Source organism: Accipiter gentilis, chromosome 34 (genome assembly GCF_929443795.1).
Source record: "Accipiter gentilis chromosome 34, bAccGen1.1, whole genome shotgun sequence".
NCBI lineage: Eukaryota > Metazoa > Chordata > Aves > Accipitriformes > Accipitridae > Astur > Astur gentilis.
In genome coordinates, this window is record NC_064913.1 from 1,120,046 (window position 1) to 1,143,482 (window position 23,437).

The following is a 23,437-nucleotide window of genomic DNA, read 5'->3' on the forward strand; positions in this document are numbered from 1 at the left end:
ACGAACCCAGGACCGCCCCCCCCCCCCTTTTTTCTTCTCTTCCCAATCTCCCGAATCGTTTTATATTATTATTATTATTATTATTATTATTATTTTTTAAATGATCGCTCTTTTTGCCCGCTGCTCCCGCTGCTGCCGAAATCGCCGTCTTCCCAGGGTGCATGCTTCTGGCAAGATCGTGCAGTGTTCTCAGTCCATTTTCAGTGTGTCTTATCTTAATTTGTCCTGATCCGATCTAAGCGCGATAGCCACCACTTGCTTTCAATTTGTAGGATTTTTTTTCCCCCTTCTTGGTTTGCTCCGACTACCCTCGGAGTATTTCCCTCTCTCCTTGCATTTCCAGGGTCGCAATTGACTCTGCCTTTTCTTCTTCTTTTTTTTTTTTTTTTTCTTCCTCCCTGCTTTTGAATTGCTTCACGTTACTAACCATTCCTAAATTGTAAGAGAGATTCATTCCCCCTCCTCTTCCACCACCACCAGCACCACTACCACCATCACCTCCTCCTCCTCCTCCTCCCCTTCTCTTCTCCTTTTTGGCAGCACCAGGACGTCCGGTGTGGTGGTGGCAGCGAGCAGCAAAAGCAGCGAGAGCTCGTTTTGCTTCCCCCCCCTTCCAAGGTGCTTTGGAGAGACTGGTGTAAGGCTGAGCAGCAGAAGTCACGATGAGTGCACAAGGTGAGGGACCCGGTCAGCCTTCCACTGCTGCCCAGGAGCAACCTGCAACCGCAGAGCCTCAGAAGAGAGGACGAGGCAGACCCAGGAAGCAACCACAAGTCAGTATCGTATAGATACGTAGAGCCGCAGATCTATAGCGGTGTAGGCATGTACATGTACGTATTATGCTGCAAGCGAAGGGAGTCCCGGAGCCGGGGCGGGGGGCTTTGTTGGGCGCTGCTTCCCGGCGAGGTGGTTGCAGAGGCTGAAGCGAGGGGCTCCGGGGGGGGGGGGACGGGGACGGGGGACCGGGGGGACCCCTCGCCCGGGAGCGGCGGGGGCGGCTGGGTGCTGCCTGCCGCCCGGGGACTTTCACTATTGTGCAGGGAGCGAGCCGGGGCTTTTCAATGTAAATGGGGAACATGGAGCAGCGCGGCTCCGACCAACCAGCGCTCGCTGGGTCATTTCGAGCTGATTTTGAAATTGCGAAAGCCAGGAGCGGGGGAACGGGGCTGCTGTCTCCCTCCTCGCTCAGCCCTCGCAATGTCTCAATCTGGGCGTGTGGCGGGTCCCACCGGGGGCTGCTGCCGCCTCCGAGCTTGACCAGCCCAGCCCCTGACTGCCCCTAGATCCTGGGCTTGGGGGAGAGGAGGGTGTCGAGAAAGTCGCAAAGGTTTTTTCGCTTTTCTCTCCCCCCCCCCCCCCGCCCCACCTCCCCCCCTCACCCCCCTCGTCGTACGCAGAGAGGTGCCCCCGTTGCCGAGGGAGGTGGGGGAGGCAGCCGGAGGGGGCTCGCCGTGCATTTGCAACACCTTTTCCCTTCGCTCCGGCGCTTTCCCAGGCAGGTCGAGGCGAGGGGGGGGGGGGTGGGTGTGTGTGGGGGGGCTGTTCCCGGGTCTCGGCGCGGGGAGCGGAGCCCGCCTTCCTCCCCCCCGCACCCGCAGCCTCCTCCCGGGCCCCGAAAGGGACGCGCCGGGCTCCTATTTTTCACTGGCAAGACCCGAACCCGCGCTAAGGTTGCTCGATCCGTGCATTATTTCCAAACACCCCCCCCCCCTTTTTTTTTCCCTTCCTCTCCCGAAGTGCCATTGTCGCATCGCCTGGAAATGCCGAGCTGCGCTCAGCCCCAGGGCCAGGCTGCCCAGGAGACCCCCGCGCTTTGCAGGCCCCCCGCCCCCCTTTTTGCAGGCATCCCCCCCCCCCCCCCCCGGCGGCGCCACCGAGGGGGGATCCCGCCCGCGGCCGCCGCCGCTGAAGCCGGCAGCTCGGCGGGGGCAGCGCGGGGTTGTTCGCAGCCCGTTCCCTGCCTCCCTCGGAAGTCACGGCTGGGAAGTCGGGCTGCCTGCGGAGCTCGTTTTAAAGGCAGCGGCTTCCGCGGGCTTTAAAAAAAAAAAAAAAAAAAAAAAAAAAAAAAAAAAAGGTTTGACTCCCATTCATTTAGCATCAGCCCGCTGCCACCGGAGCCGGCGAGGGGCTCCGAAACCGCCGAGGGAGCTGAGCAGCAGAGCCCGGAGCCGGGGGAAACCCGGCTGCTTCGTCCCCGTCCCCCCGTCCCCCCCCGCGATGTGCTCCTGCAAACTGCCCCGAAAGGCCTTTTTGGAAAGCCATCACGGCCAGCCGCTGCCTCTGCCGCTCTGCCCTCCGGCCGCTGCTTCTGCCCCCCGGCCCGCATCGCCCCCCGTGCTGCCCTCGCCCAGCCCCAGCAGCCGGCACCGGGCCTTCCTTCTGCCCTTTTTTTTTTTTTTTTTTTTTTTTTTTTCCCTTTCCTCCCCCCTTCCCGTAGCCTTTGAACGTATGGAAGAGAAAGAAAAGTGCGTCTCCCGGGCGGCGCGGAGCCCCGCTGCGCAGCCCGGGGAAGCGGCGCGGGGAGCCGGGGCGGGCGGGGGGACCCTCGGCGGGACCCCGTCACCCTCCGGGAGTGCCAGAGCTGCGGGCTTCGGGGCTGGTTTAGTTAACAAACTGCGTTTAATTAGTTTTACCACATCCTGTAATCCGAATGAAATGTATAACATTTAGGACTAGAGGAGTTTTATAGTATTTATGATTCACTGAATAAATATTTGGAATCCGAACTCTTAGTAATTCGTACCCATTTTGAAGGGCTGGTTATTTACTGTCAGGCAGAGGAGCTAGTTAAGAAAATAGCCGAAAGAATCAGTGTTAGTGTCGAGTCGTTTTCGAGTTGGGTTTTTGTTCCGGGTATTTTCTTTCGTCGAGGATTTTTGCCTTGCCAGTGCTCGATTTGAAGAAACTTTCACGTTTGCACTTTAATACAAATCAGTTGTGTGGAGAATAGGTGTGAATATAATGCCGACTGCAGAACAACAGAAAGAAATCCCTCCCAAATATTTGTGCCCTTGAGAGAGAAAGTAGTCTAAGCTTACTTTACAGTTTTCGAGTAGTTAACTCTTTTTTTCCCCCCAAGTTTGTGCTAGAAACTGCATGTGAAAATTGTATCTTGCTATCATGAAATGCAATTGAAATTAAATGGGTAACTGTATTATTTTTTGAATAATCATTCTTACATGAGGGAAATCAGAGCCATCTTCTTTTAAGAATGTGTTTTCTGCTATAGCTTACGTGGTAGACCATGCAAACTTTTCCAAGTTTTTTATGCAATTACAAGGGAAGTTAAACTCTTACTGTGCAAAATATGTTTTTTCCTTTACCTCGAGTTGTTTAATTTTTCATGTTGCATTTAAAATACTGTGTTATTTATTTATACTGTTAATTCATGATGTTTTAAGTAACTTCTCAGTTATAGTTTATCCTTCAGATCTGGGTTAGTTGTAGCCTCTTGCCACAATAGCGTGTTTTCCTGTATTTAGGAACCAACTGGTGAACCATCTCCTAAAAGACCAAGAGGAAGACCCAAAGGAAGCAAAAACAAGAGTCCCTCTAAAGCAGCTCAGAAGGTGAGAGATTATTAGAGAGAGTTCCTAATGCTGTTTCTTCATCGACTGGTAAAATCCAGTCATTTAGGCTGTGAAGTGGGGGCTTGGAACCCTTTTAATAATGGAAGCTACATAAAGCATGTATTTTGCCTTTTTAAGATTAGAACTAACATGCTGCACGAAAACCCTAGGTACAGAACCTATAAGGGCAGCTTGCTTTTTGAATAGTGTACAGATCAGTGAAATAACGTAATGTGTTTGTTTGATCTATTTACTGAGACCTCCTGTATCTAGTAAGGGAATCAATATTAAGGATATTATTTTCTCGATTAAGATTTTTGAAGGAGGAAGATTAATTTCTTGCCCACTTACAGTCATTACTACTACAGACCCAATCTGTATATTAAAGCTAAGTGTTTTGTCAAACATAGGTTAATTAGAAGTAAATCCAATTATGTGTTGATGGAAATGAGTGCATATATTGAAATTTACAGCTTTAAAATGTGATGGGAAAGTAAACTATGAGTTACAGTAAAAGCCTACTATATCTTGTTTCAAAGAGACTTTTACTTGAAGTGCTATTAGTCTTCTGAACCACTGCTTCTGCTTGGTGATGGGAGCAAACTTTTGTTCTGGTGGTTCTGCATGCATTTAGCTGTAGGAGAAGCTCCCTGAAGTCACTGCATTTAATGCATGGACTTTACATCACAAATACAACGTGAAAATGTGACTTGATTTTACTTGCATTGGGGAAAGCTCAGCGTTAGAAAACTGTGCTATGGAGGCAAAGAATACCTTTCCGTAGGAATTCTTTTAGTGAAGGCAAATAGTTGTGTATAGGCTTGAAAACGAACACGGGAGTTTTGTTTATGTTGATGGTTACACAGCAGTTAGCACTAATTTACAGGTACTAAATTGGAAACAAAAGCTTACAAAATCTGGTAGTGAGCTGTAGTGCTTAAGTGTATCAGTGGCTTTTAAGTAGATCTGTGACAAAATGTGTGTGGAAGGTATTTGTGGCCTCATCTAATTATGGTTCATTTTTCAATATGCCTATGGTACTGACCATATTAAGTTTGATAGTTTTCAGTGTTATGAATTACTATAGCAACTACTGATAAATATTAAATTATTAGGGGGTGACTATGGTTTCATGTCTGTTTTGTTGTAAGTGTTCTCAACATTTGTTTGAGGGACGTTTTACAGCTCCCTTTAAATTTAAAATTGTTTTTTACATTCTGAGCTGGAAAAAAGCAGTATATTCTGTCAAGAAGGTCATGAGTTAGTAAAAAATGCTTTACAGGTTAAGTATTTAAAATATATCAAAGCTACTCTGCAACCTAGTCAGCTTAAAATGTTGATTTTTTTTCTTTATATAGTAAAAATGTTCCTCAGATTCACTTTAAAATAGTTTAAATTTCACTCTTCAAAAGAGAGAGAGCAGTTTTTTATTAGTCTAGCAAATCCAAATGTGAGCTTTAGTATTTTAAATATTACTCTTAGGAGTGTTGGCTTTCCTAGGAGAAATATTTGTAATAAGATTAAATTTTAAGTAATGTGTAGAAATGTGTTTTAAAAAGATATTTCTAAAAGAAATATTAACATTATTTCATTTATACGAGTGATTTGGAAATCAGTATAAATGGCAAATAACTTCAAAACATTCATATATATGTAGGTATATCACATCAAGAGCTTTCCAGATGATTCTGGTACTTGCGGTTGTTTTTTTTTTAAAATCTAATTTACGAACTGAGGAATTTCATTGTAACATTTTGATTTTCAGAATGCCCCAAGTTACTGCTCTAATTAAAGCAAACCCTTTTGGGTGTTGATAATGTGAAAAATTGACCCAAGACCACAAGTCTTTTTTATCATTAAAAAAAATGTTGAGGGGTATGTAATTATAAGTCTTATTTGTTTCTAGGCTTGTAGATGAAGTATATAAATATTTGATATATCCTCTAAAACGTAAAACACCTATAAAGCCTTAGTAGAAGAAAGTCACTGAGATCACATTTCGAATAAATATTTTAGCTCTTTTTCCAAATTGATAATTAACCCTGTCTAAAATGGTTCAGCTTCTCACCAGGCATCTCAAAGTATCTTTTTATGTAATATTAATTCTGATAGTTTTCCTAACAGTAATACGAATGGAAAGGTTTTGGCACGGTAAGAAAGCTTCATTTGGTGGTGAGGGTATCGCCTCTTAAAAGAGCGACCTATATGTTTGATTTTGCGGTAAACATGTTTACGCATACATATGCATACATGTATTTATTTAAGGTTTTCTAGAGCCTGTCTCAAGTCTCAGAAAGAGAGCTGGCTAACTCAGCCTAAGCCCCGCTACATGTGAGCCAGTGTACTATACCACACTACTGGAAATTGCTGGAATTTCTAAAGACTAGTGTGTGGCCTGTGTGTTCCAAAGGGACCTCACTGAAATGTATGAGAGTGTTCACAACATGTAAGATAAACGCTGGCCAGGAGAACCCACCGGGCAGCCGTGAGAAGGCACTCATGATTAATTGATTGGGTGTTCTCTTGCAAACCATTACACATCACAATTAAAAATGTATTGCACAAACTGGCAGCGAGTTAAAAATACTCCAGAACTGGGACTTTGTTTTCTTATACTTCAAAAAGGAAATACCCCTAAATCAGTTGAGGGACAGTTTACCCTGGAATCATGGTTGTTGTGTATTTAAAATTTCTTCGTGCATGGGATTTTTTTGTTTTGTTGTTGTGTTGGGGTTTTTTTTGTTTTTTTTTTTTTTTTTTTAGCTTTCAGAGCTTGTGTTTGGTCTTAGTAAACTGGCCTTGGGGCATCTGAAAACAAACTGTGCTTGTTAGGAAATTAGCAATGTGAAACTTGACAATGCATACAGAATGTTGCAAGACCAATTGGACAGCTAATAATGTGGCAATTACTTTAATTTTAGGTAATATGCATTTTTTTAAAAACCTTGCATATCACACATGCCTAACTTGTTATAAACTGGACACAAAAGGTAAACTGCATTTTATAGAAAACCAAACCATTTCTCGATTGTTTAATTTGCAGGAACAGAAGGAACACAACGTGTTAGCAGATGAGAAGAGATAGATGCAAAAAGACTCTTAATCATCTTGTACTTGAATCCCCACAATTAGGCTGTTATTGAAGTCTGTGTCTTTAAACAAGTCATTCTGTTATTCATTTAAAATATTTGTAAAAAATTAGCAAAAAAGTGAAGATTTTTTTTTTTTTCCTAAAGAACAACTAGTTTTGTGGGAAGACCCTTGTAGGGATGTTCCTTTTTAGTTTCCCGGGTGTTCTGTGGTTGAGTTTTATTTGTTAGGCTGAGCTGTGTTACCAGCCCGTCGCATTTCCCTTAAGCATTCGAGGGCTTTTCTTTGTTTAGCTCCTGTAGTTGGGCTTGACAAAAATACTGTATAGGCATAAATACTCTCCTGTTTGGAAGGAGGAAACACAATTGTGAGGTTAAAAAAAGAAGGAATAGTAGCTACTATGTGTTCGTCTCGAAAGAAAATGTCAAGGGATATCCCAGGAATACCCAAAAGTAAAGGCTCTGTAGTAAAATGCACCTTCAGTTTAAGTATTTTGAGTTTTCTGGTAGTTATGATGCAGTGAAATTCACTGCAAATACCTCCAGATCTTGAAATATTATCCTCTGAAAACCAGAACTTGTGGTACTGTGTGTGACTGCTCTTACTACTGTCTCTACATTACATGGCCAGAGTTTGGTATGTAGAAAGGCATGTCCCTGAGTTAAGCAGTCCAAAGGTAAAAAAAAAAAAAAAAAAAAAAAAGGCGCATGTGACCAGGACTCTGCCCTAAATTGGTTCATGAAAATCTATTTGGCTTCTCCATGCTTCATTCATTCTCACCAACACCAGTCATTACAGGCTTAAAGGGAAAACAAGATCAGATTTATCAAGTGATTGTAGCATGGTTGTTGTACCTAAAAAATAAGAGACCTCAAAATCAGGCGTTTTGAGCAAGATGGGAGAAGCAGGAGAAGACTGACGCCTGTTTAGAATTAAAATGGGTAAAACAGGACATGGGAAGTGTGATATTTTTGTATCTAGCCAATGCCTAAGTTTCTTTTAAGAGGGTTGGGTTTTTTTAAGAAAATAACTTTTTTTTAGGAGAGGGACGCGCTCCTGGGCAAGGTCTTTTGACAACAGTGATCTTCCTCCCCAGAACTCTTGGTTATTTCACCTGATTTACAGCTCTGACACGTTTTAGCTGAGGTCTCCAGCAGATCATTTTGCAAAGTGGATAGAGTTCTCCAAATTTGGATTCTGTTGCATTTGAGATCTTCCTTGACAATAGATAGATGCCCAAAGAGCGCTTTACAGCCGTTCAATTATTTATACTTGTCTTGTCTTGTTAATTGCTTTCAGTAGTACAGCCTGGGTTTCTGTCTGGGCACGGCACATTTATGCAAGCAGGAGGCAGAGCTGGTGGGCAGTCAGTCCCTGGGCTGCTGACAGCAGTTCTTTGGAAGCAGGTTTGGATGGAGGAGGGTTTAGGGGAATTGCAAATCTGCCTGGGGACTCTTCGCTCCCTTCCAGGCAGCAATGACTGGAATGCCCATCTTTCTCACCTGAGACAGAAGAAACCCCACGCACTTAAAAGCGAGTAAATCTAGTTCTGTTCCTAAAATGGGACATGGCAAAAATGATGTGTTCGTATTATTGGTTATGAGAAATTTCATAGTTTTTCGTGAAATACCATAAACTTGTGTTTGATAACATACCTGGCCCGCCTTCAAGTTTGGTGATCTCGGGTCTTAGCTGTGTAGAGCAAGATCACGCCTTGTAGCGTAGCACCAAATGGTAAGAAGACCCTGGCCAAACACATCTCGGTTTCAAAAAGCGCTTTAGAGGGTGACGGCAGCAGCTTCCTTCCTGACCGAGCAGGTACCAACCGCTGCGCCTCGGGTGCCTGGAACACGCGCGTCTCGCTGCCCCGATGAGAATCCGTCTTCCCTCTGGGTGGCTTGGGGCTCTCTGGATTTGTTCCGAGCTTCAGAGGCAACACTTCAATTAAAGCAAAGAGCCGACAGACTGGCATGTTTCTGATTATGCAAATACCAGTTTCAGAGGAAAGGCAATGCTAAGGCACTTACGTGTTCCTTTTCTTATTAATTACTTGAAAATTATATGGAGAAACATTGAATTATTTGTCTGATATGTAATAAAACCTTTCTTCAAGCGCTTAAATTAAAAGACAGTCTTGTGCTGTTGGAGAAAATACAGGCTGTGTTTGCAAAATGCAAAGTAAAAAAAAAACTGAGGGGAAGAGGGGGGAATATTTTCCTAAACTTCATGTCTTTATCGTCACCGCTGGCCTGTCACTGCTCCTTTCGGGTGTTCCAGAAGCCTTTTGTCTTTCTCTTCCCTTGGAATGGAGATGAAAAGGTCTACTTTGGAGGTTCTTGTCGTTCATTTTCTGCAGTTTAGTCTGTGGAAGCCTTCCTATTTACTTACAGAATCGCTCTGTACCGAAACACCGTCTCTGGCATGCCCCGCTGTTTGCTCAGCTCACCTCTGGGGAAGGTTTGGTTTTGATAAGAACTATGGAGATGTTATTCTTCTAACATGAGGTGGAAATCGTATACAGCAGGAATATAGTGCCTTTCAATCCGAAGGGTCCCCGAGCATTTGACAAACTGATACCCGCACTAGCCAGCAGGAGCACTGGCCACTGCTGACATGGACCTTCCTCGGGGGAAAGCATCGCACTGGTCGTGGCACGCGGCCACGCTGCGTGACCGTTTATGGCACGAAGCAAAGATGAGTTATTCAAAGAAATCTCTCATGTTCTCTTTCCCATCAAACTAGATTATGTGCTGCTGATAAACTTACCATTTGTGTCAGGTTGTAGGAACTTTAATTGCGAGACCAAAGTAGTTTTCATTCCCCAAAAGGTAATTTTTTTTTTTCCATTGAGTTTTGGAAGAAGGCCTTTCCTTCAGATGTGGTAAAATCCAGAAGAAAATAGATGGCGTTTGTGCTCTCATAAGATGTCAGGTGTTGATCTGTTATGAACAATTTTAAGCAATATTTTCTTTTAAGAGTTGTGGCCAGTGTTCTGTGAAATAAACACAAATGCAGAGGGCTACAGCTCGTCAAAACTAAACTACATCTTGGTTTGCATCCTTCAGGTTTTAAGGTATAAAGAAATGAACACTTTAAAAGGAAACAAAACTCTGAAATAGACAGCTACAGTGTGTAGTAAATGCACTTTAACAAGTATTCTCATAAGAGGGTTTCACCTTACATGTAATGCTGGTATAAACGATTAAAGAGCAAGTTTCCTCTTTTAACAAGTCTGAGTGATAATTTTGCCCTTTAGGAGTGTAAATTTTATTTTTCACAGTTTTCTTCTTGGTGAGATATTTATTTCAAAGTAATTGCATTTAACTCACAGGGCATTTTTTTTTTCTTCAGAGATTCCTCCACTACTTCCTCAGCTCAAGTTCTCTTTTAGAGGGATCCGCTTTACGGAGCATTAGGTTACAGTATATGTTACAGAGATTGACCAGCAAGTGATTTATTTAATGACACAGTTGATTTCTAAGGGCAAATCAAATACACATAGAGTTAACTAGAAAAAAAGCAATTCATGGAAATGTGGAATCACGTCTACAGAGTGTGTACTAAAAGTCTTCATTCTCAGGGAGTTTGTATGTGGCGAGTCCTGCCCTCACTAGAGCTGGTGGCAAAATCCTCATCACCCTCAGTGGGACAGGATTACTCACTTGATGAGGTGTACGGATGGGCAGAGCCTACCTAGAGAAAATAACCTGCAATTTTCATTTTAAAGCCTGTAAGTATTTTAGTGTAGTGCGTGAGTAGTAGTATTTACAGTGTCACGCAGTGAATTAATGGAAGAGTCTGCAAGAGAACCTGTATTTCCTTTACGCAGAGCTCCAGGACCGACTGCCGGGCTTACATAAATGTAGCTGTCACTTCTAGGGCACCTTCCATGGTGTTGCCTTAACCCCGAAAAGGGAAGGTGTGTTTTGGACCAGCCAAAGGTTTGCTTACAGCTTAAGGATGTGCTCTTACCTGGAAAACTTCATGTGAAGTAGAGGAGTTTTGTCCCAGTATGAACGCACGCACGCGTTCGTGGTGATAGTCTGTCCAAATCCATTTCACGCATGAACATCGTGAGGCTAAAAGAAGGAATTTGGCTGCAATAAACCGCTTTGTTCAGGCTTGAAGCAGGCTGTATTTTTCATTTAGTATCTTCAGGTAGTTTCTGACAGCCTGTGAAAGACCAGGTTTGATGGTGTTGGGGTTTTTGGGGTTCCCAAACTGCCCGGTGGCTGGCGGGGGCCGGGGTCCCCTGGCCGTACTGCGGGCGCTGGGCTGCTGGCTTTGCTGGGGCACGCTCCTCTGTGCCCGTGGGCACAGGGGGGATACCAGGGCTGGGGGCACCCTTAGGCGCGGGTGAGGCATCCCCGGGCCAGAGTGGCTAGGAAACGTCAGAAAAAGCAACGTAATCACGCTCCGCCGAAAACGCCGTAGAGCGGGAGGGGGCGTCGGTGCCACCCAAGAGGTACAGTGATGGGTGATCTTACGGTAAGGGAGATCCTAGTTACTGAGGCAGCTGAGCAATGCTGAGGTATAAAATACGTTGCGTTTCTTTTCCCTTTACAGAAAGCAGAAGCCACTGGCGAAAAGCGACCCAGAGGCCGGCCCAGAAAATGGGTAGGTATTTCACTTCCAGTTGTTTGATTTATTTGCTGTGTTATAAAGCATGTTATAAAGTCCATTCTTTAAGGGAAGAATTATTTCTGCTTCATTTGTGAAAAAGAACATCCATCTTCTGTGTCTGTTTGTTCTGGTGGATTGACTAAAGGGTTAAGATAGCAGAGGAGTTAAGCACAGCTTCCTACCTTTAGACTCTGGTAGTTTGCTCAGGATACTTTACTATTAAATGTTTGCTGGGAGTGAATATTTATGTGTCTCTTATCAGCATGAAAAGAGGCACAACTCTTCCTTCAAAAGAGAGTAACAATGAGATAACTTGTTCAGTAATTGAGTAACAAAGGTTAAAGGGGCACTATCAGACATCAGAAGGTGATTAAGAGAGGTGATAACATTCAGACGTAGTGTGCACAAGATAAAAGTTTAAAAACCGAAACTTTGTCCTACATTGCCTGGAAACACAGCATATTTTCCTTAAGTCCAGTGAGAAAGAACAAAAACGAACAGCAGGATATTTGCATTTAGAATTAAGTTTTTTCCGTTCTGGGCCATTCATGCCTCATATAATTGTAACGACTGGTAATATGTTTCATTAAGTTCCCTCTTTCCCTGGCCATTTAGTCTGTAGACGTGGCTATCGGACACATGTGGTTTGATTCTTGGGCCGTGGAAAGATTTCAGTCTCAGATACTTGAAATTCTGTGTTCTCACTGATGTTTACAGCTGATGAGTCTGCCTGGTGCACCTCTCCTCTGCATGTCTTTCACTTATGCGTACGCTTTTAAAAGAAAAGTGATGGGGACGTCAGTTGGAAAACACGATGGGATATTAGAAGATACGAAGGTGTGGCCGTGTGCTCCATCCCACGTTAACATTTCTGATTTCCCTTTTCCAGTTCCCTTTCCCTTTTTCTGGTCAACATTTTTCTTTAAACTACTTTTTCGAATCCGTCCCTCCCCATCTCAGTTTTGCTCCCTTATTTGAGTCTGCCTTCTCTTTCCTTTCTGCGTCCTGTCGTTCTTCCCTCCTTTTGTTCAGTTCTTCTGCATAGATGTTAATACAGCTGTAAAAGTACATGCTTGCAAAAGCTCCAACAGCATCAGAAAGTACTTAAAACTGCAAGCTGAGGTTCTCTAGAGTATCAGCAGCTAAACACAGGAGAGATGGCTTTACCAGTCGCTTTAAGAAATAGTTCTGTAGCGTTGTCCAGTGATGAAGTACCCCAGAATATTGCTGTGGAGAAAACGGACTGTTACGCACCACATGTATGGCTTACACCTCTACTTTTTAAGTCGGGCAGATTTTGGGTACAAGAAACAGCTCTTTGGCATTAGGCAACAAGGTGGTGTATTCAAACCTACCCGTGGTGGGGATCTTCACAAAGGCAGCTTGCAGAAAGCAAACGCCAAGAGCAGTAAAACATGGAGCGGTTACTGTCTGCTCCCTCCCGTCCACCTCGGAGCTTGCACGTGTGGATGCCGAGTGTTACTTGCCTGATCCTCACCTTGGGTGCAATCCCAGGGGAAGCAGCAGAAATAGCTGGTTTATGAGGGTCACTGCACTGGGAATGTGTGATGGATGGGGGTGGTGGAAGAGCTCTGCAAAAAGGGGAAATGCAGCAGTCTGAAACGGTAAAAGAGTTTCTCTCCCAAGCACTCATAGTCAGAAATTAAGGTGAGTTTTTGGTGAAAAGGGCTAAATCTAATGCTTGTGGCATCTTTTAGGCTAGAATGTTTTGTATCTTTATGGGGAAGAAAGAACGGGCAGCATCAGTGGAGCATTAAGTTTAGTATGGGCTGTTTGTCCGGTGAAGAATCTGATTTACAGAAATGGGTATTATTGGTTAGCTAGTAGGCATCTGCATTACTTGATTGTGAGACTGATGCAACAGCTGAACTCATTTTTTTGAAATAAGGCGTGTTTTCAAACTCAGTATTACTTCGCTGTTGTGCCTCTTGAAAGCACAGTCTTTTTATTTGCTTATTCCAACAACATGATTGCTTCTTGTGATTTTCAGAGATAACGCTCCTATTTCCAGCTTGCTTTGAGATAATTCTATAGACTGTTAGAATTACATGTGCCTTTTTCCCCCCTCTCTTTCTTCTCTCTTTCCAGTTTAAATTAGGCTCATGGGTTCCTCCTTTGTGCACGATGAAATGGAGAGTGATGTTATATTTTGCTCCAGAAAGAAATGTGGTTAAATGATTACAAGCCATTATGGTGCCAACTATAAGCAAAGGTAGTATTTGAAATCAAGGGAGGATTCTGCCCAAAAGCAGATAGCACAGTATCATCCTTTCCATTTTGACATCCAACACGTACTCAGAAAACATCCCCTTTTATCACCCAAACTTCCATTAAGTCCCTAGTGATTATTTTCTTCTTTAATCCAATTTATTTATATATTAATCCTTAATTATGATGGTTCTGTATCAGTGAAAGTAAGGAGTGTGTAGGGTTCTTTTTTTGTGGAGAGGGCAGAATTCTCTTTGGCAGGTATTTTCCTAAGTTTGTAACCCTTTTTTCGGGTCTAGAGGTTCTGTGTCATATGTTGTTCATCAAATTGTAAAGTATTATTTCTGCTGTTTCCTTCAATATGCAGGCGCAGAGACATATGAGCTAACAGACCACTGTAGAATTCCGGTAGCTGGTCTTTCTGCCGGTTCAAATTAAGTATTTAATGTTTGTGATTCGCAATGTATATATTTATATATATTATTTTTTAGAGGAGAAATAAATCTTTTTGACTAGTATAAAACTGGGAAGGGGGAGGGAGACCCCAAGTGAGGAGGGCAAGTAGCCCAGTTTATCACAAGCGCGTGAGACATCCAATGATCTTTTTAATGCAAGAACGTGTACTTTGCAAAGTTGTGAAGGAAAAGAAGATCTTTGTCAGCAGAAGAGACAGTAAAGATTGACAAATTCTTCTGAAAATAAAATATTTGGCTACTTAGAAAAGCTTTCCAAATGCAGGGAGCTAATTGAATAAAACTCCTGATGATAACAAGGGTCATGCAGGTGGTAAATAAACATATTTGGAATCAGAAACACAGTGCCTGCTGCTGTAAAACTCGTCTTCACTGTAGGTCACTGCACGTGCGTGAAGCGCATTGAAGGCTGTGAGTCCTATTAACTGGGAGGGAGGTAAAGCTTTTCATGACCTTGGTACTCCTTAATTTTAGAGGCTTTAATGCAGGAACATTTTCTAAGCTCTTTGGATGCAGCTGCCTTAGTGTGTTAGGTGAAATGAGGAGTGTGCTTTGGAAATGAATCTCCTAATTGTCCCCACTCACAGTATGCACTATGGAGCAGTCCCTGAGCTCGTGGGCTGGATTCCTTTTGAGGGAAACTGAATTGAATCCAGTAGGCATTCACCCCATAGGACTAGGCTAGGACAAAGTAAAAGCCTCCTGAAAGGTGCGTGGTGTGGACCTTAGGTCCTCAGCACCAGCCTTTTTTTTTTTTCCTGCTGGTCCCCATTGTCTGTGTGTTGTAGACATAGCCTTTGATGTTTGGAAAAGGCAGATGAAGCAGCCTGGTTTTTATTAGCAGAATTATTTTATGTAGCATAGGCATAAAGTCAAATTCATAGCTATGGAGATTCACATTCCCAGAAGTCAGTGGAAGGTTTGTCATTGAGTTCGTCAGTGCCAGGTTTTCACCACTGAGCCCTCATGCTGCTGCTTGTGGAATCAGCAACGGTTTTGCCAATGGCTTCACATAACCCTGTGTAAAGAGCTCATAGTCAAAGCCATTTTATTTTGTTTTGGTTTGGTTTTTTATTTTATTTTTTTGTGTATGTCTAGAATTTGACTGAAAGGAGGGGTCTGAAGGGTTAGGAGTAGAGTAGGAGACTGAATAATCAATTATGCTGTTTGTTCCAAAGAACTGCATTGAAAACCCGCGGAAATTTCATAGACTTCTGGTGCTCTCAGGCATCAGTTTAATGGAGAAACCTGAAACCCAATTCTGAAGTTGATGCTTAAAAGCGTATTTGTGTTTTATTTCCATTGTTTTCGTTATGTCTTTAGATAGACTTTTGGCATTGTCTGATTTCACCTCCACATTGTCTAACCTGAACCACAGATTCACTGCATGGCATGGCAGAGTTGCTCAAAAAATCAAGGAACAGTCCCGAGCTTTTTGCAGCTTTAAGCAGGACTGCGGTAGGGAGGAGAGATGGCTGATGCTGTGCCATGAAACTGTTTTAAAGAGTGGAAAGATGCAGGTCTGGAAGCTGCATGATTGTAACAACAGAAGAGAATCGGTGACTTTCCAAGTGCAGGGTGCACATGAAGCACCCATGTAGCCATCTCGTCACTGATGGCCAGGTAACAACTGGGACATGTTCAGAAAACCTCTCTCTCTTTCAAGAATTTTGTTTTCTGCTAGATAGTCTAGGCAGCACATTTCAGGTTGGTAGAAGATAAAAGATAATCAGAAATGAACTTAATTTCCTTTAAGCAGGAGCTTTATCTGATCCCATCATGATTAGCTAGGCATTATAGTACTTTTGAAGCTCAGGTTTTCCCCTTTTTAATGACGGCAGAATTTTACTTTATACTGAAAGTTAGTTTAAGCGGTGCCAAACCACGTTTAAAAAAAATCATTACAAAAATGCTTTTTGTTCTAGTAACTTTTTCCTCAGATTATTTCCCACTGCAGTTTTGACATAGCTAAGATATCAAACCTTTAACATGGAGTTTGTGAGATGTTTCTATGCTAGCACTCCCAGAAGGCCTGTGTCAGGGCAAGGAACCTAATCCTCATTCACTTGTAAGATTTTGAAAATGAGGTTCTGAGTGTTGAAGGAATAAATATCACGAGAACCTTGTTGGCTCAGAAGACCCATTGATATTTTGAGGCTATTTCTTGCCCATAATGAGTCTTTGCAAACCGTTATCTAAGTAGAAGTTTCTGGTAGTCTGGTAGTGCCATGCTCTGTGATGTGAAGCCGTTTAACCAATTGTGCTTATTTCTCATGCAGTGCAGTCATTTTAGTCTCATATGAAGTCATGGTCTAGGAGGTGCTTAAAGTCACGCAGGCTTCTTTGCTGGCCAGTGGAGAGAGAAGGATGCTCTGAGATCGTAGCCCATCCTGCCTAAAAAAGGCTTTGTTACAGGCGTGGTGGATTCTTGGCTGGAGATGGCAACCTTTTGCCATTGGGAAGGACAACTGAGATAATAAAGAAAGACTCACATCGGACTTGTAGATAGCAAAAGCTATGTGTGAGAGATCCCCCCCTTTGCTGCCGTGGTGCTTACCAGCGCGTTCTGAAGCTGGGCTAGAGATTCCGTTGTTACGAGAACATAGATTTGTTTGAACGAATTACTTCATGGTCCCTTTTGAGCAAACCATGATTGAGGTAAAACTTAAATCATTTGTATTGGATGAGAATGAAAAAGGAAGTTGCTATGTATGTAATTATAGAAGATTACACAGATAAAAATTTGGTTTCCCGTACTTGGAAGAATAATGTCATTTCAGTTACTTTATGTCTTTCCAACTTTTGACTGCAGTATCTATGGTGTTCCTGTTTCGTTTGAAGCACATCATGAAAATTTGCACATGTGGCTGTTATTTTAATCTTCCAAACTACCTTACCTTCTTTGTGAAGGTCACTGATACTATTTTGTAACATGGCAATATAAAATACCTTCTTTCATGGACATGTTTTACATCGGTGTGGGCAAGACTGTTACCTGGGAGGGGTCATTGTTTCAGTTGTCTAAAGAGTTTGAAGGGGCTTTTATAATTACGAAAACCAGACTATTGAGCTCTCTTCTTCAGAATTCCTAAACTTAAGAAGTGGATGAAGGACGTGAATTGAACTCCTTAAAAACTTTATGCCTGTACATTTACTTTCCGGTTCAGATGATCTGTAGAAGAAATCATCTCTCGACACCTGAAAATTTTGACAAAAGCAGTGACTGTTGAACTTTTCTCCTATGACTAATGTATTTAATGCTCTTTTTTTTTTTGACATTTTTTGTCCTTTTTTCTATTCGACATTCTGGGAAAGGGAAAAAACATCTTGCATGCTTGTATCACATGCATAAAAATTCACTAAAAAAGTGGTCTCTCTCACCTGTGTTCAGAGAGGTACGTGTCTTCAGTTCTCTAGAAGCTTGTCTGAGCAAATAGTGTCCTTCCTTGGAATCTCAAGTCCTGTTTCTTGTTGGTATAAGTAGAGGTGGCACCGTTTATTTCAACTGCAGGTCTTCCTGTAGACGACAACAGAAAATTTAGCCAAATTGTTTCTTTTCTAAAATAAATCTGTATTACCGAGAGGATATTTCACTCATTCTCTAATTCACTTCCACTTCCCTTAAGGAATATTAAAAGATACCCAGTTTAGCTAAAAAATAATTTGACTTTAGTTGTCATTTCAGAATTCTTAAAGGCAAATCTTTTATACTGTTTGAGGTCCAAAGAAGAAATTTTAACGGGCAAAAAATGCAGAAACTAAAAAATACAACACCTGTACTGAAAGGTAAATTGAATTTCTGAGCCATTTCTTTTTTATGATCTCAGATAATGGCTGTTCAAGAACTTTAAAAATTAGTTTTCCATTTGGCTGTGTATTTGATTTTGTAAGCCTCATTGCCCATTTTACGTACAAGGAAACTGAGCACGGAGGCTGGTCGTGGCAGCATCAGGAGGCATTTTTTGCACCTGCAGTGTTTGAATTCTCAGGTTTGTTGCTAGTTATCAGCAATTGTTCATCCAACTACCTGGCAGAGAAAACCTATCGGGTAGTGGAAAGTACAGGCGCTCGTTCTTGCTCCTACAATTCCATTTTCACCGTTGAAAATGTTATGAATGCAGAAAGAGAAGCTGGGCCTCACCTCCATTGAAAATGCACTCCACAAGGTTAATTGCCTTGCCCAAGGAAATCTGTAGAAGAGCCAGGAATAGAACTCGGATTTCCTGGCAGCCTGCCCTGTGCCTCAGCTCAAGGCCATCCTCCTTCAGTAAAGCTCGCTCGCGAACAGGTTGGATGAGGGAGGGAAAGGCGCTTTTCAATTCTGTGTCTGAAACCGATACATGGGTTTTAGCCGTTTCTGTAAACTCGGGCCTGGGTATCTCGGTGTCTCTAGTGTGTGTCTAACTGGTGGGCAATGAGGGGTATGAGGAAGATATTAAAAAAATGCATGTATTCTCTATAAACAGGATAGAGTGGAGAGATTTGGGACCAGAAGGGTTTTGAACTAAACCGAAATGTACAAGCCTGAAAGGCATTTGATGTGTATTGGTGGCATTTTCTCGTCTTCGTACCTTAATTACGTATACAAGTCCGATACTGATACAGTAAACAACAAATGTAGTCACGAAACCTAAGTGCCTAGTTCCTTTGAAGGTTTTGGATGTGGTTGCTCCACTTCCCAGCACTAGCCGACCTGAGCCACAGCCGTGGGACAGGCCCGTGCCAGGTCACCTCAGCCAGAGACGGTACTTCCATTCCCTGCCCTCTTCAAAGGTGGTGGTGCAGAGGGAGTGAAACCCCAGGTGTTGAGGTGGGATCCAGGACAGAAGATTTGGAGTCAAGACTTCTAGGTTTTCTTGTAATGGCTGATTAATTGTGCAGCTTATTTAACGTATCCGTGCCAAATTCTGCTTTATGCTGTGAGCCCCAGTAATGCAATAGTAGCCTTACAAGAAAATACCATTTACTCTCTGCCGGTGATGGAAAAGGGCCATCTTACAGATGGCAGTCAGTCCCCATGTGGGTGAATTTGCTCCTCTCAATTAAGAGTTGTTATGATAATAATTAAAGAGGAGTAATACTTTTGGCTTTGTTCTGCATTCCTTACTGACCCAAGCAGGAGATGTGGATGCCGGAGGAATGCAGGGTTGGGGAGAGGCTAGTACTGTGATAATTAATATTTGGAAAGTGCTTTCAGGTGTTTGAATGAAAGTCATTACATGCTCTAAGTGCAAGTATTGTTATTTCCTCTTCCTTAATCCTGCAACTAAGCCTCACTTTAAATTGCAGTTCAGTATTAGATTTTTGGTATGAGGCTAGATTTTCAGTAAGAAAGTGGGCTTCTTTCAGTAAATAGCTGCAAAATATCCTCACCAGGAGGTGGCTTCTAGTTTTGTAGCACGTAGAGCAAGGAAAAATATTTTTTGTATCAACAGTAATGTATTTTATATGTGATTTAGTTAGTATGATGCATTCTTGCTCTGCTGTCTTGAACTTACTTTGTGCTAGCTACCAATTTAAGACACAGAGGGAGCATCGTTTACAATGGCGTTTATAAGTGCACCTGTTTTTCTATCCCAAGACCTGAGATGTTCATCAGACTACAAAGGAAAAGCAAAATAAAAATAGAGGGACAAGAACCTGCCTGAAATTTGAAAACTGTGACTTCACAGGCTGTACTGTTTAAATAGTCAGATTGGGATCCGCAGTTCCGTGGTTTGAAGATGCAGTGGTGACGCTGCTGCTGAAGGAGGAAGAGATCTTTTCAGGTCTGAGAGAATCCAGGTATTTTCAGTCTTCTGGGGAGCCCCGAAAAGGGAAACGCTGAGACCTGGGAAGATGACAGACTGAACGAGAAGGCTGTGTGTTGAGGGACATGTAATCCTGGGGTTGAGGCTGATAATGCTGATAGCGCGCTGTTTGTTCTGCAGTCTTTTGTTCAGAACTGCTCCCTGTTCAGAATGATTCTGATGGCACAGAAAACGCGTACCAGCCTTGCTGTTCCTGGTGGGCTACGATTGCCTTCTTTGCAATACCGCGAGGCAGGGAGGCAGCTTCTCTGTCGTTTTGATCTTGCAGCGATTTCTTTCTAGGAAGGAAATCTTTCTGCTGCGCAAGGGCAGCCGCTCGCCACCCTGAGCCGACAGACAGGAGGAGAAGGTGGGTTTGTTTTCCCAACACAGGCATCGCTGGGTTTCATCCCTTTTCTTTCATAGCCTGACACTGTGGGAAGTCCGTTCTGCCCAAGTTGCATGCTGCCTCACTAGGATTTTAGGAGCCTGTCCTGGACAGGGACAGATGATGCCATCTGTCTTACGAAACCCGTTCTTACTTGGTCTGTGTACAGCCAGTGCTGTGAAATAGGTGCCTTAGAAGGGCTGCAGAGACGGATCTGTTCTTCCAGCTTAGGTGCTTCGTGCTCCCCCCGAGGTGATCCACTGAGCTTACTCTGAATCGATGCATCTGCCCCTCCGCTCTGGGCACGGGGAACCAGAAACGCGGCGCTTCCCCTCGTGCTGCTCAGGACCAGTTTCCCTAAGGATGTGGAGGAGGACTGTCAGCCCATCTTCAGTGTAACAGCCTAATAACTGCAGCACTGAGCGACCCCAGGGACTGCTCAGCCAGGGCTGAGCCTGCGTGCCAAGAGAAGCGGTGTGCCCTGAGCTGCTCGGGGTGACGGCTCTTGAGACCCGGGGCTGCTTTTCAGCCATGCAGTTCAAAGTAGTGGGGCCACATGGGAGAAGAAGAAAAGAAGAGGAAGCCTGGCCTGGTGCTTTAGGCATCCCTGTAAAGATCTGAGGTGACATCCCGAGGGCTGCTTTTTGTCTGATCTAAAACGCAGGCGTTGGAGAACATAGCCTGGAACCCCACTTCTGCCTCAATTTGAGAATGGGCCTTAACTAATACTCAAAAGATACACTTTTCTTCTTGTTTTTCTTCCGGAGCCTTTTCTCTGCATGGCATTTCAGCTTCAAGAGAAGGGCTGGAGAACGCTTCTCATCCAGGAAAGCATAGGAGCTGGTGATGAGGACACTTGCAGGAGGTGTGGGTTTAAATCTTCGTCATATTTACTAATGGGCAGCCCCTGCGAGCGCTCTCGCTCCGAGACACCGACGTACAGGTTGGGGATGAGCGCTGTGACCGGAGCTGTCCCGACCCCGCGTAGCTTGGGAGGTTTCTCCGAAGGCCGGAGCTGGCTTTTGGGTGGCTGTTAGCTGAAACTTGAAATGCGAGGAAGTGTTGGTTGGGAGGAAAGGCTTGCTACCTTAGACTAACAGTTTTGAGCATGTTCAGCTAATTAAACTTCACTCCGCAGAGGGCTTTGAGGTTAAGTAGGAAAATACTGGGCAACTGAGGAACTTGCAGAGATAGGCAGTTGTGGAGAATAGGTGGATCGAATCCCACCCTAGAGAAATCTCTGCACACGTAAGACATTATTTGTGTGGTTTATAGCATGGCTGCAAGACTTTTGCAGGCAACAGCTTGCTGTAATCTATTTGCACATGATTTTAATTCTTTTTCTTATCAGTTCAAATGGTATTGCCTGTTACTATTGCAAGTATTGTAGCGTTTCAGAGTTTTTTTGGCAGTTCACTTATATATCTCTGTGTGTGCTATTTCCCATAGCAGTTTTAGGAGGCTAGTAATGCATAATATACGTCTTTTATTCTGCTTTTTCTTTTTACTTTCTAAAAATAAACTTGCTGTTTTCAGTTTGTTTTATTCTAGTCTGTCAATCCTGAGAACTGTTGAACTGTGGAACTGCAGGGTCAGACGCTGGCGCTACTAAATGATGATTTAAATAATCGTACTGATGAATTACACGTGAAGTAATGTATTGCTTGTGTATCTGTATCAGTGTCGATGAGAACAGGGTCTGGTCCGCAGAGGTTGGTTTGCTTTGATTAAAATTGATTTACCAGTAGTGTCAGTCTCTGTTCTGGAGCCTTTAAGATTATCAGTGAATTGGCAAGATTTAAGATTTTTACATCCTGTCTGTTCAGAGTAACTGCCGGGAGCTTAAAAAACAGTCAGACTGGTAGTTCCTGTATACAGGAGAAATCATGACTTTACCCTATATATTATCCTAATCCATTTTGACTGTTATATCAATTACCCTATTAGGCAGCAATTGGAGCCTTTTACAAGACGTAATACAAACACATATGTGAGCTTCACTATTACGATCTTATCAAAGTTGCATTGTGTTAACATGTTCTTGGGGTTTCCTTAGTATTCACACAGAACCCATTCATGCTCTGGCTGCTCCTCCTGCATTGTTTCCTGTTAATGCTGCTAAAGGCCTTGAGAAATCTGCCCGGGGACTCTCCTTCCACAGACAACTGTCTGTTTGGGTCTTGAAAAAACGACTCACACAACACATTGTCAAAGTACATACAGTACTTGGATCACAGTATTAAAAATGCAGAGGAGACAAGGCGCTCTCTGCCATGGCATGCACTCTTGCATTCATTAACATTCATTAACATTCATAAACTATGTGGAGGAGGCAGAGGTGTATGCAATTTTTAAGGTGCTTCTTTTGCAGACTTCCCATTCAAGTCAGGGATGACCATTCAAGCATGCAACAATTGTTTTATCAAGCTTTATCTGCAAGTCTGATTGATAGATAGGTGGACAAATGGTCTGCCAGTGACACGCGGTGCCTCTGGTCAAGTACATCGGATATGGAGCCAGGAGATGAATGATAAAATCTTAGGCTTGTTGAAGTCAGTGGCCAAACTCCTAATGACATCATTTGCCTAGATTTCGGCCCTTCTCCATGTGCCACTGATGTGGTGTATAACTGTGTGTAATGGTTGGTTATAGGCTGTACAAGTTGTGCAAATAGCCATGTTTGTGCAAAACTCAGGTCCTTTGAGGATGAAGATTATACATGTTCAAGTTAGGCACCAGGTGAACAGAAACTTTACGGTGACTCCTGCATAGCAAGAGTAGTATTTGTATCTAGCTGTGAATATGATAAATTTATTATTTACATGAAGAAGTTTTGAGCATTCATTGCGTGAGTAGCAGGTGGGCTAGACTTGTATGGAGATGCAGACAGCAGCTTTCTATTGATTTTTTTTATTTCAGAGCAACTTGTGAGCCATATAAACAGTATTACTTCTTAAAAAAGTAGAAGTTTTTTCTTGTTTGATCACTTCAGTGGACTATTTGAAAACTGGAATATGGACACCTCTGCACTTTAACCTTCAGCAAATTTTTCTAAGATACACAAAGGTTTTGAAAATGCCTCAATGATCTTGCTTCTTTCATGTTTCATTAAGGATATGCCCAGCTGTGGTCATAGGTAGATACATACTGATGGTATATTACCCACTGAAACAACTTCTTTTTAAGGCAAGTCTGTGTAAAGTATTGGCTCCATTGAAGTGAATTCAGTAGTAGGACTCCCAACTGACTTGGTTGGAGTTAGGGTTTTCTCTCCAA

The 23,437-nt window shown here is 43.1% G+C and overlaps 1 protein-coding gene across 4 annotated transcripts in view; it reads left to right on the forward strand.

Moving 5' to 3' along the window:
- The first annotated feature begins 209 nt into the window (after nucleotides 1–209).
- The window catches only part of HMGA2 (high mobility group AT-hook 2), a 119,305-nt gene continuing 96,077 nt past the window's right edge, over nucleotides 210–23,437 (forward strand). For 2 of the 4 annotated variants that reach the window (XM_049792372.1, XM_049792374.1), the window contains exons 1-3: nucleotides 210–773; nucleotides 3,483–3,569; nucleotides 11,226–11,276. In XM_049792372.1, coding sequence (XP_049648329.1) covers nucleotides 663–773; nucleotides 3,483–3,569; nucleotides 11,226–11,276 — 249 coding nt within the window. In that variant the 5' untranslated portion in view covers nucleotides 210–662. Of the gene's footprint in view, nucleotides 774–3,482; nucleotides 3,570–11,225; nucleotides 11,277–13,391; nucleotides 13,482–16,263; nucleotides 16,400–23,437 lie in introns of those variants that run through there. The other 2 variants (XM_049792375.1, XM_049792373.1) reach the window with 2 other exon arrangements.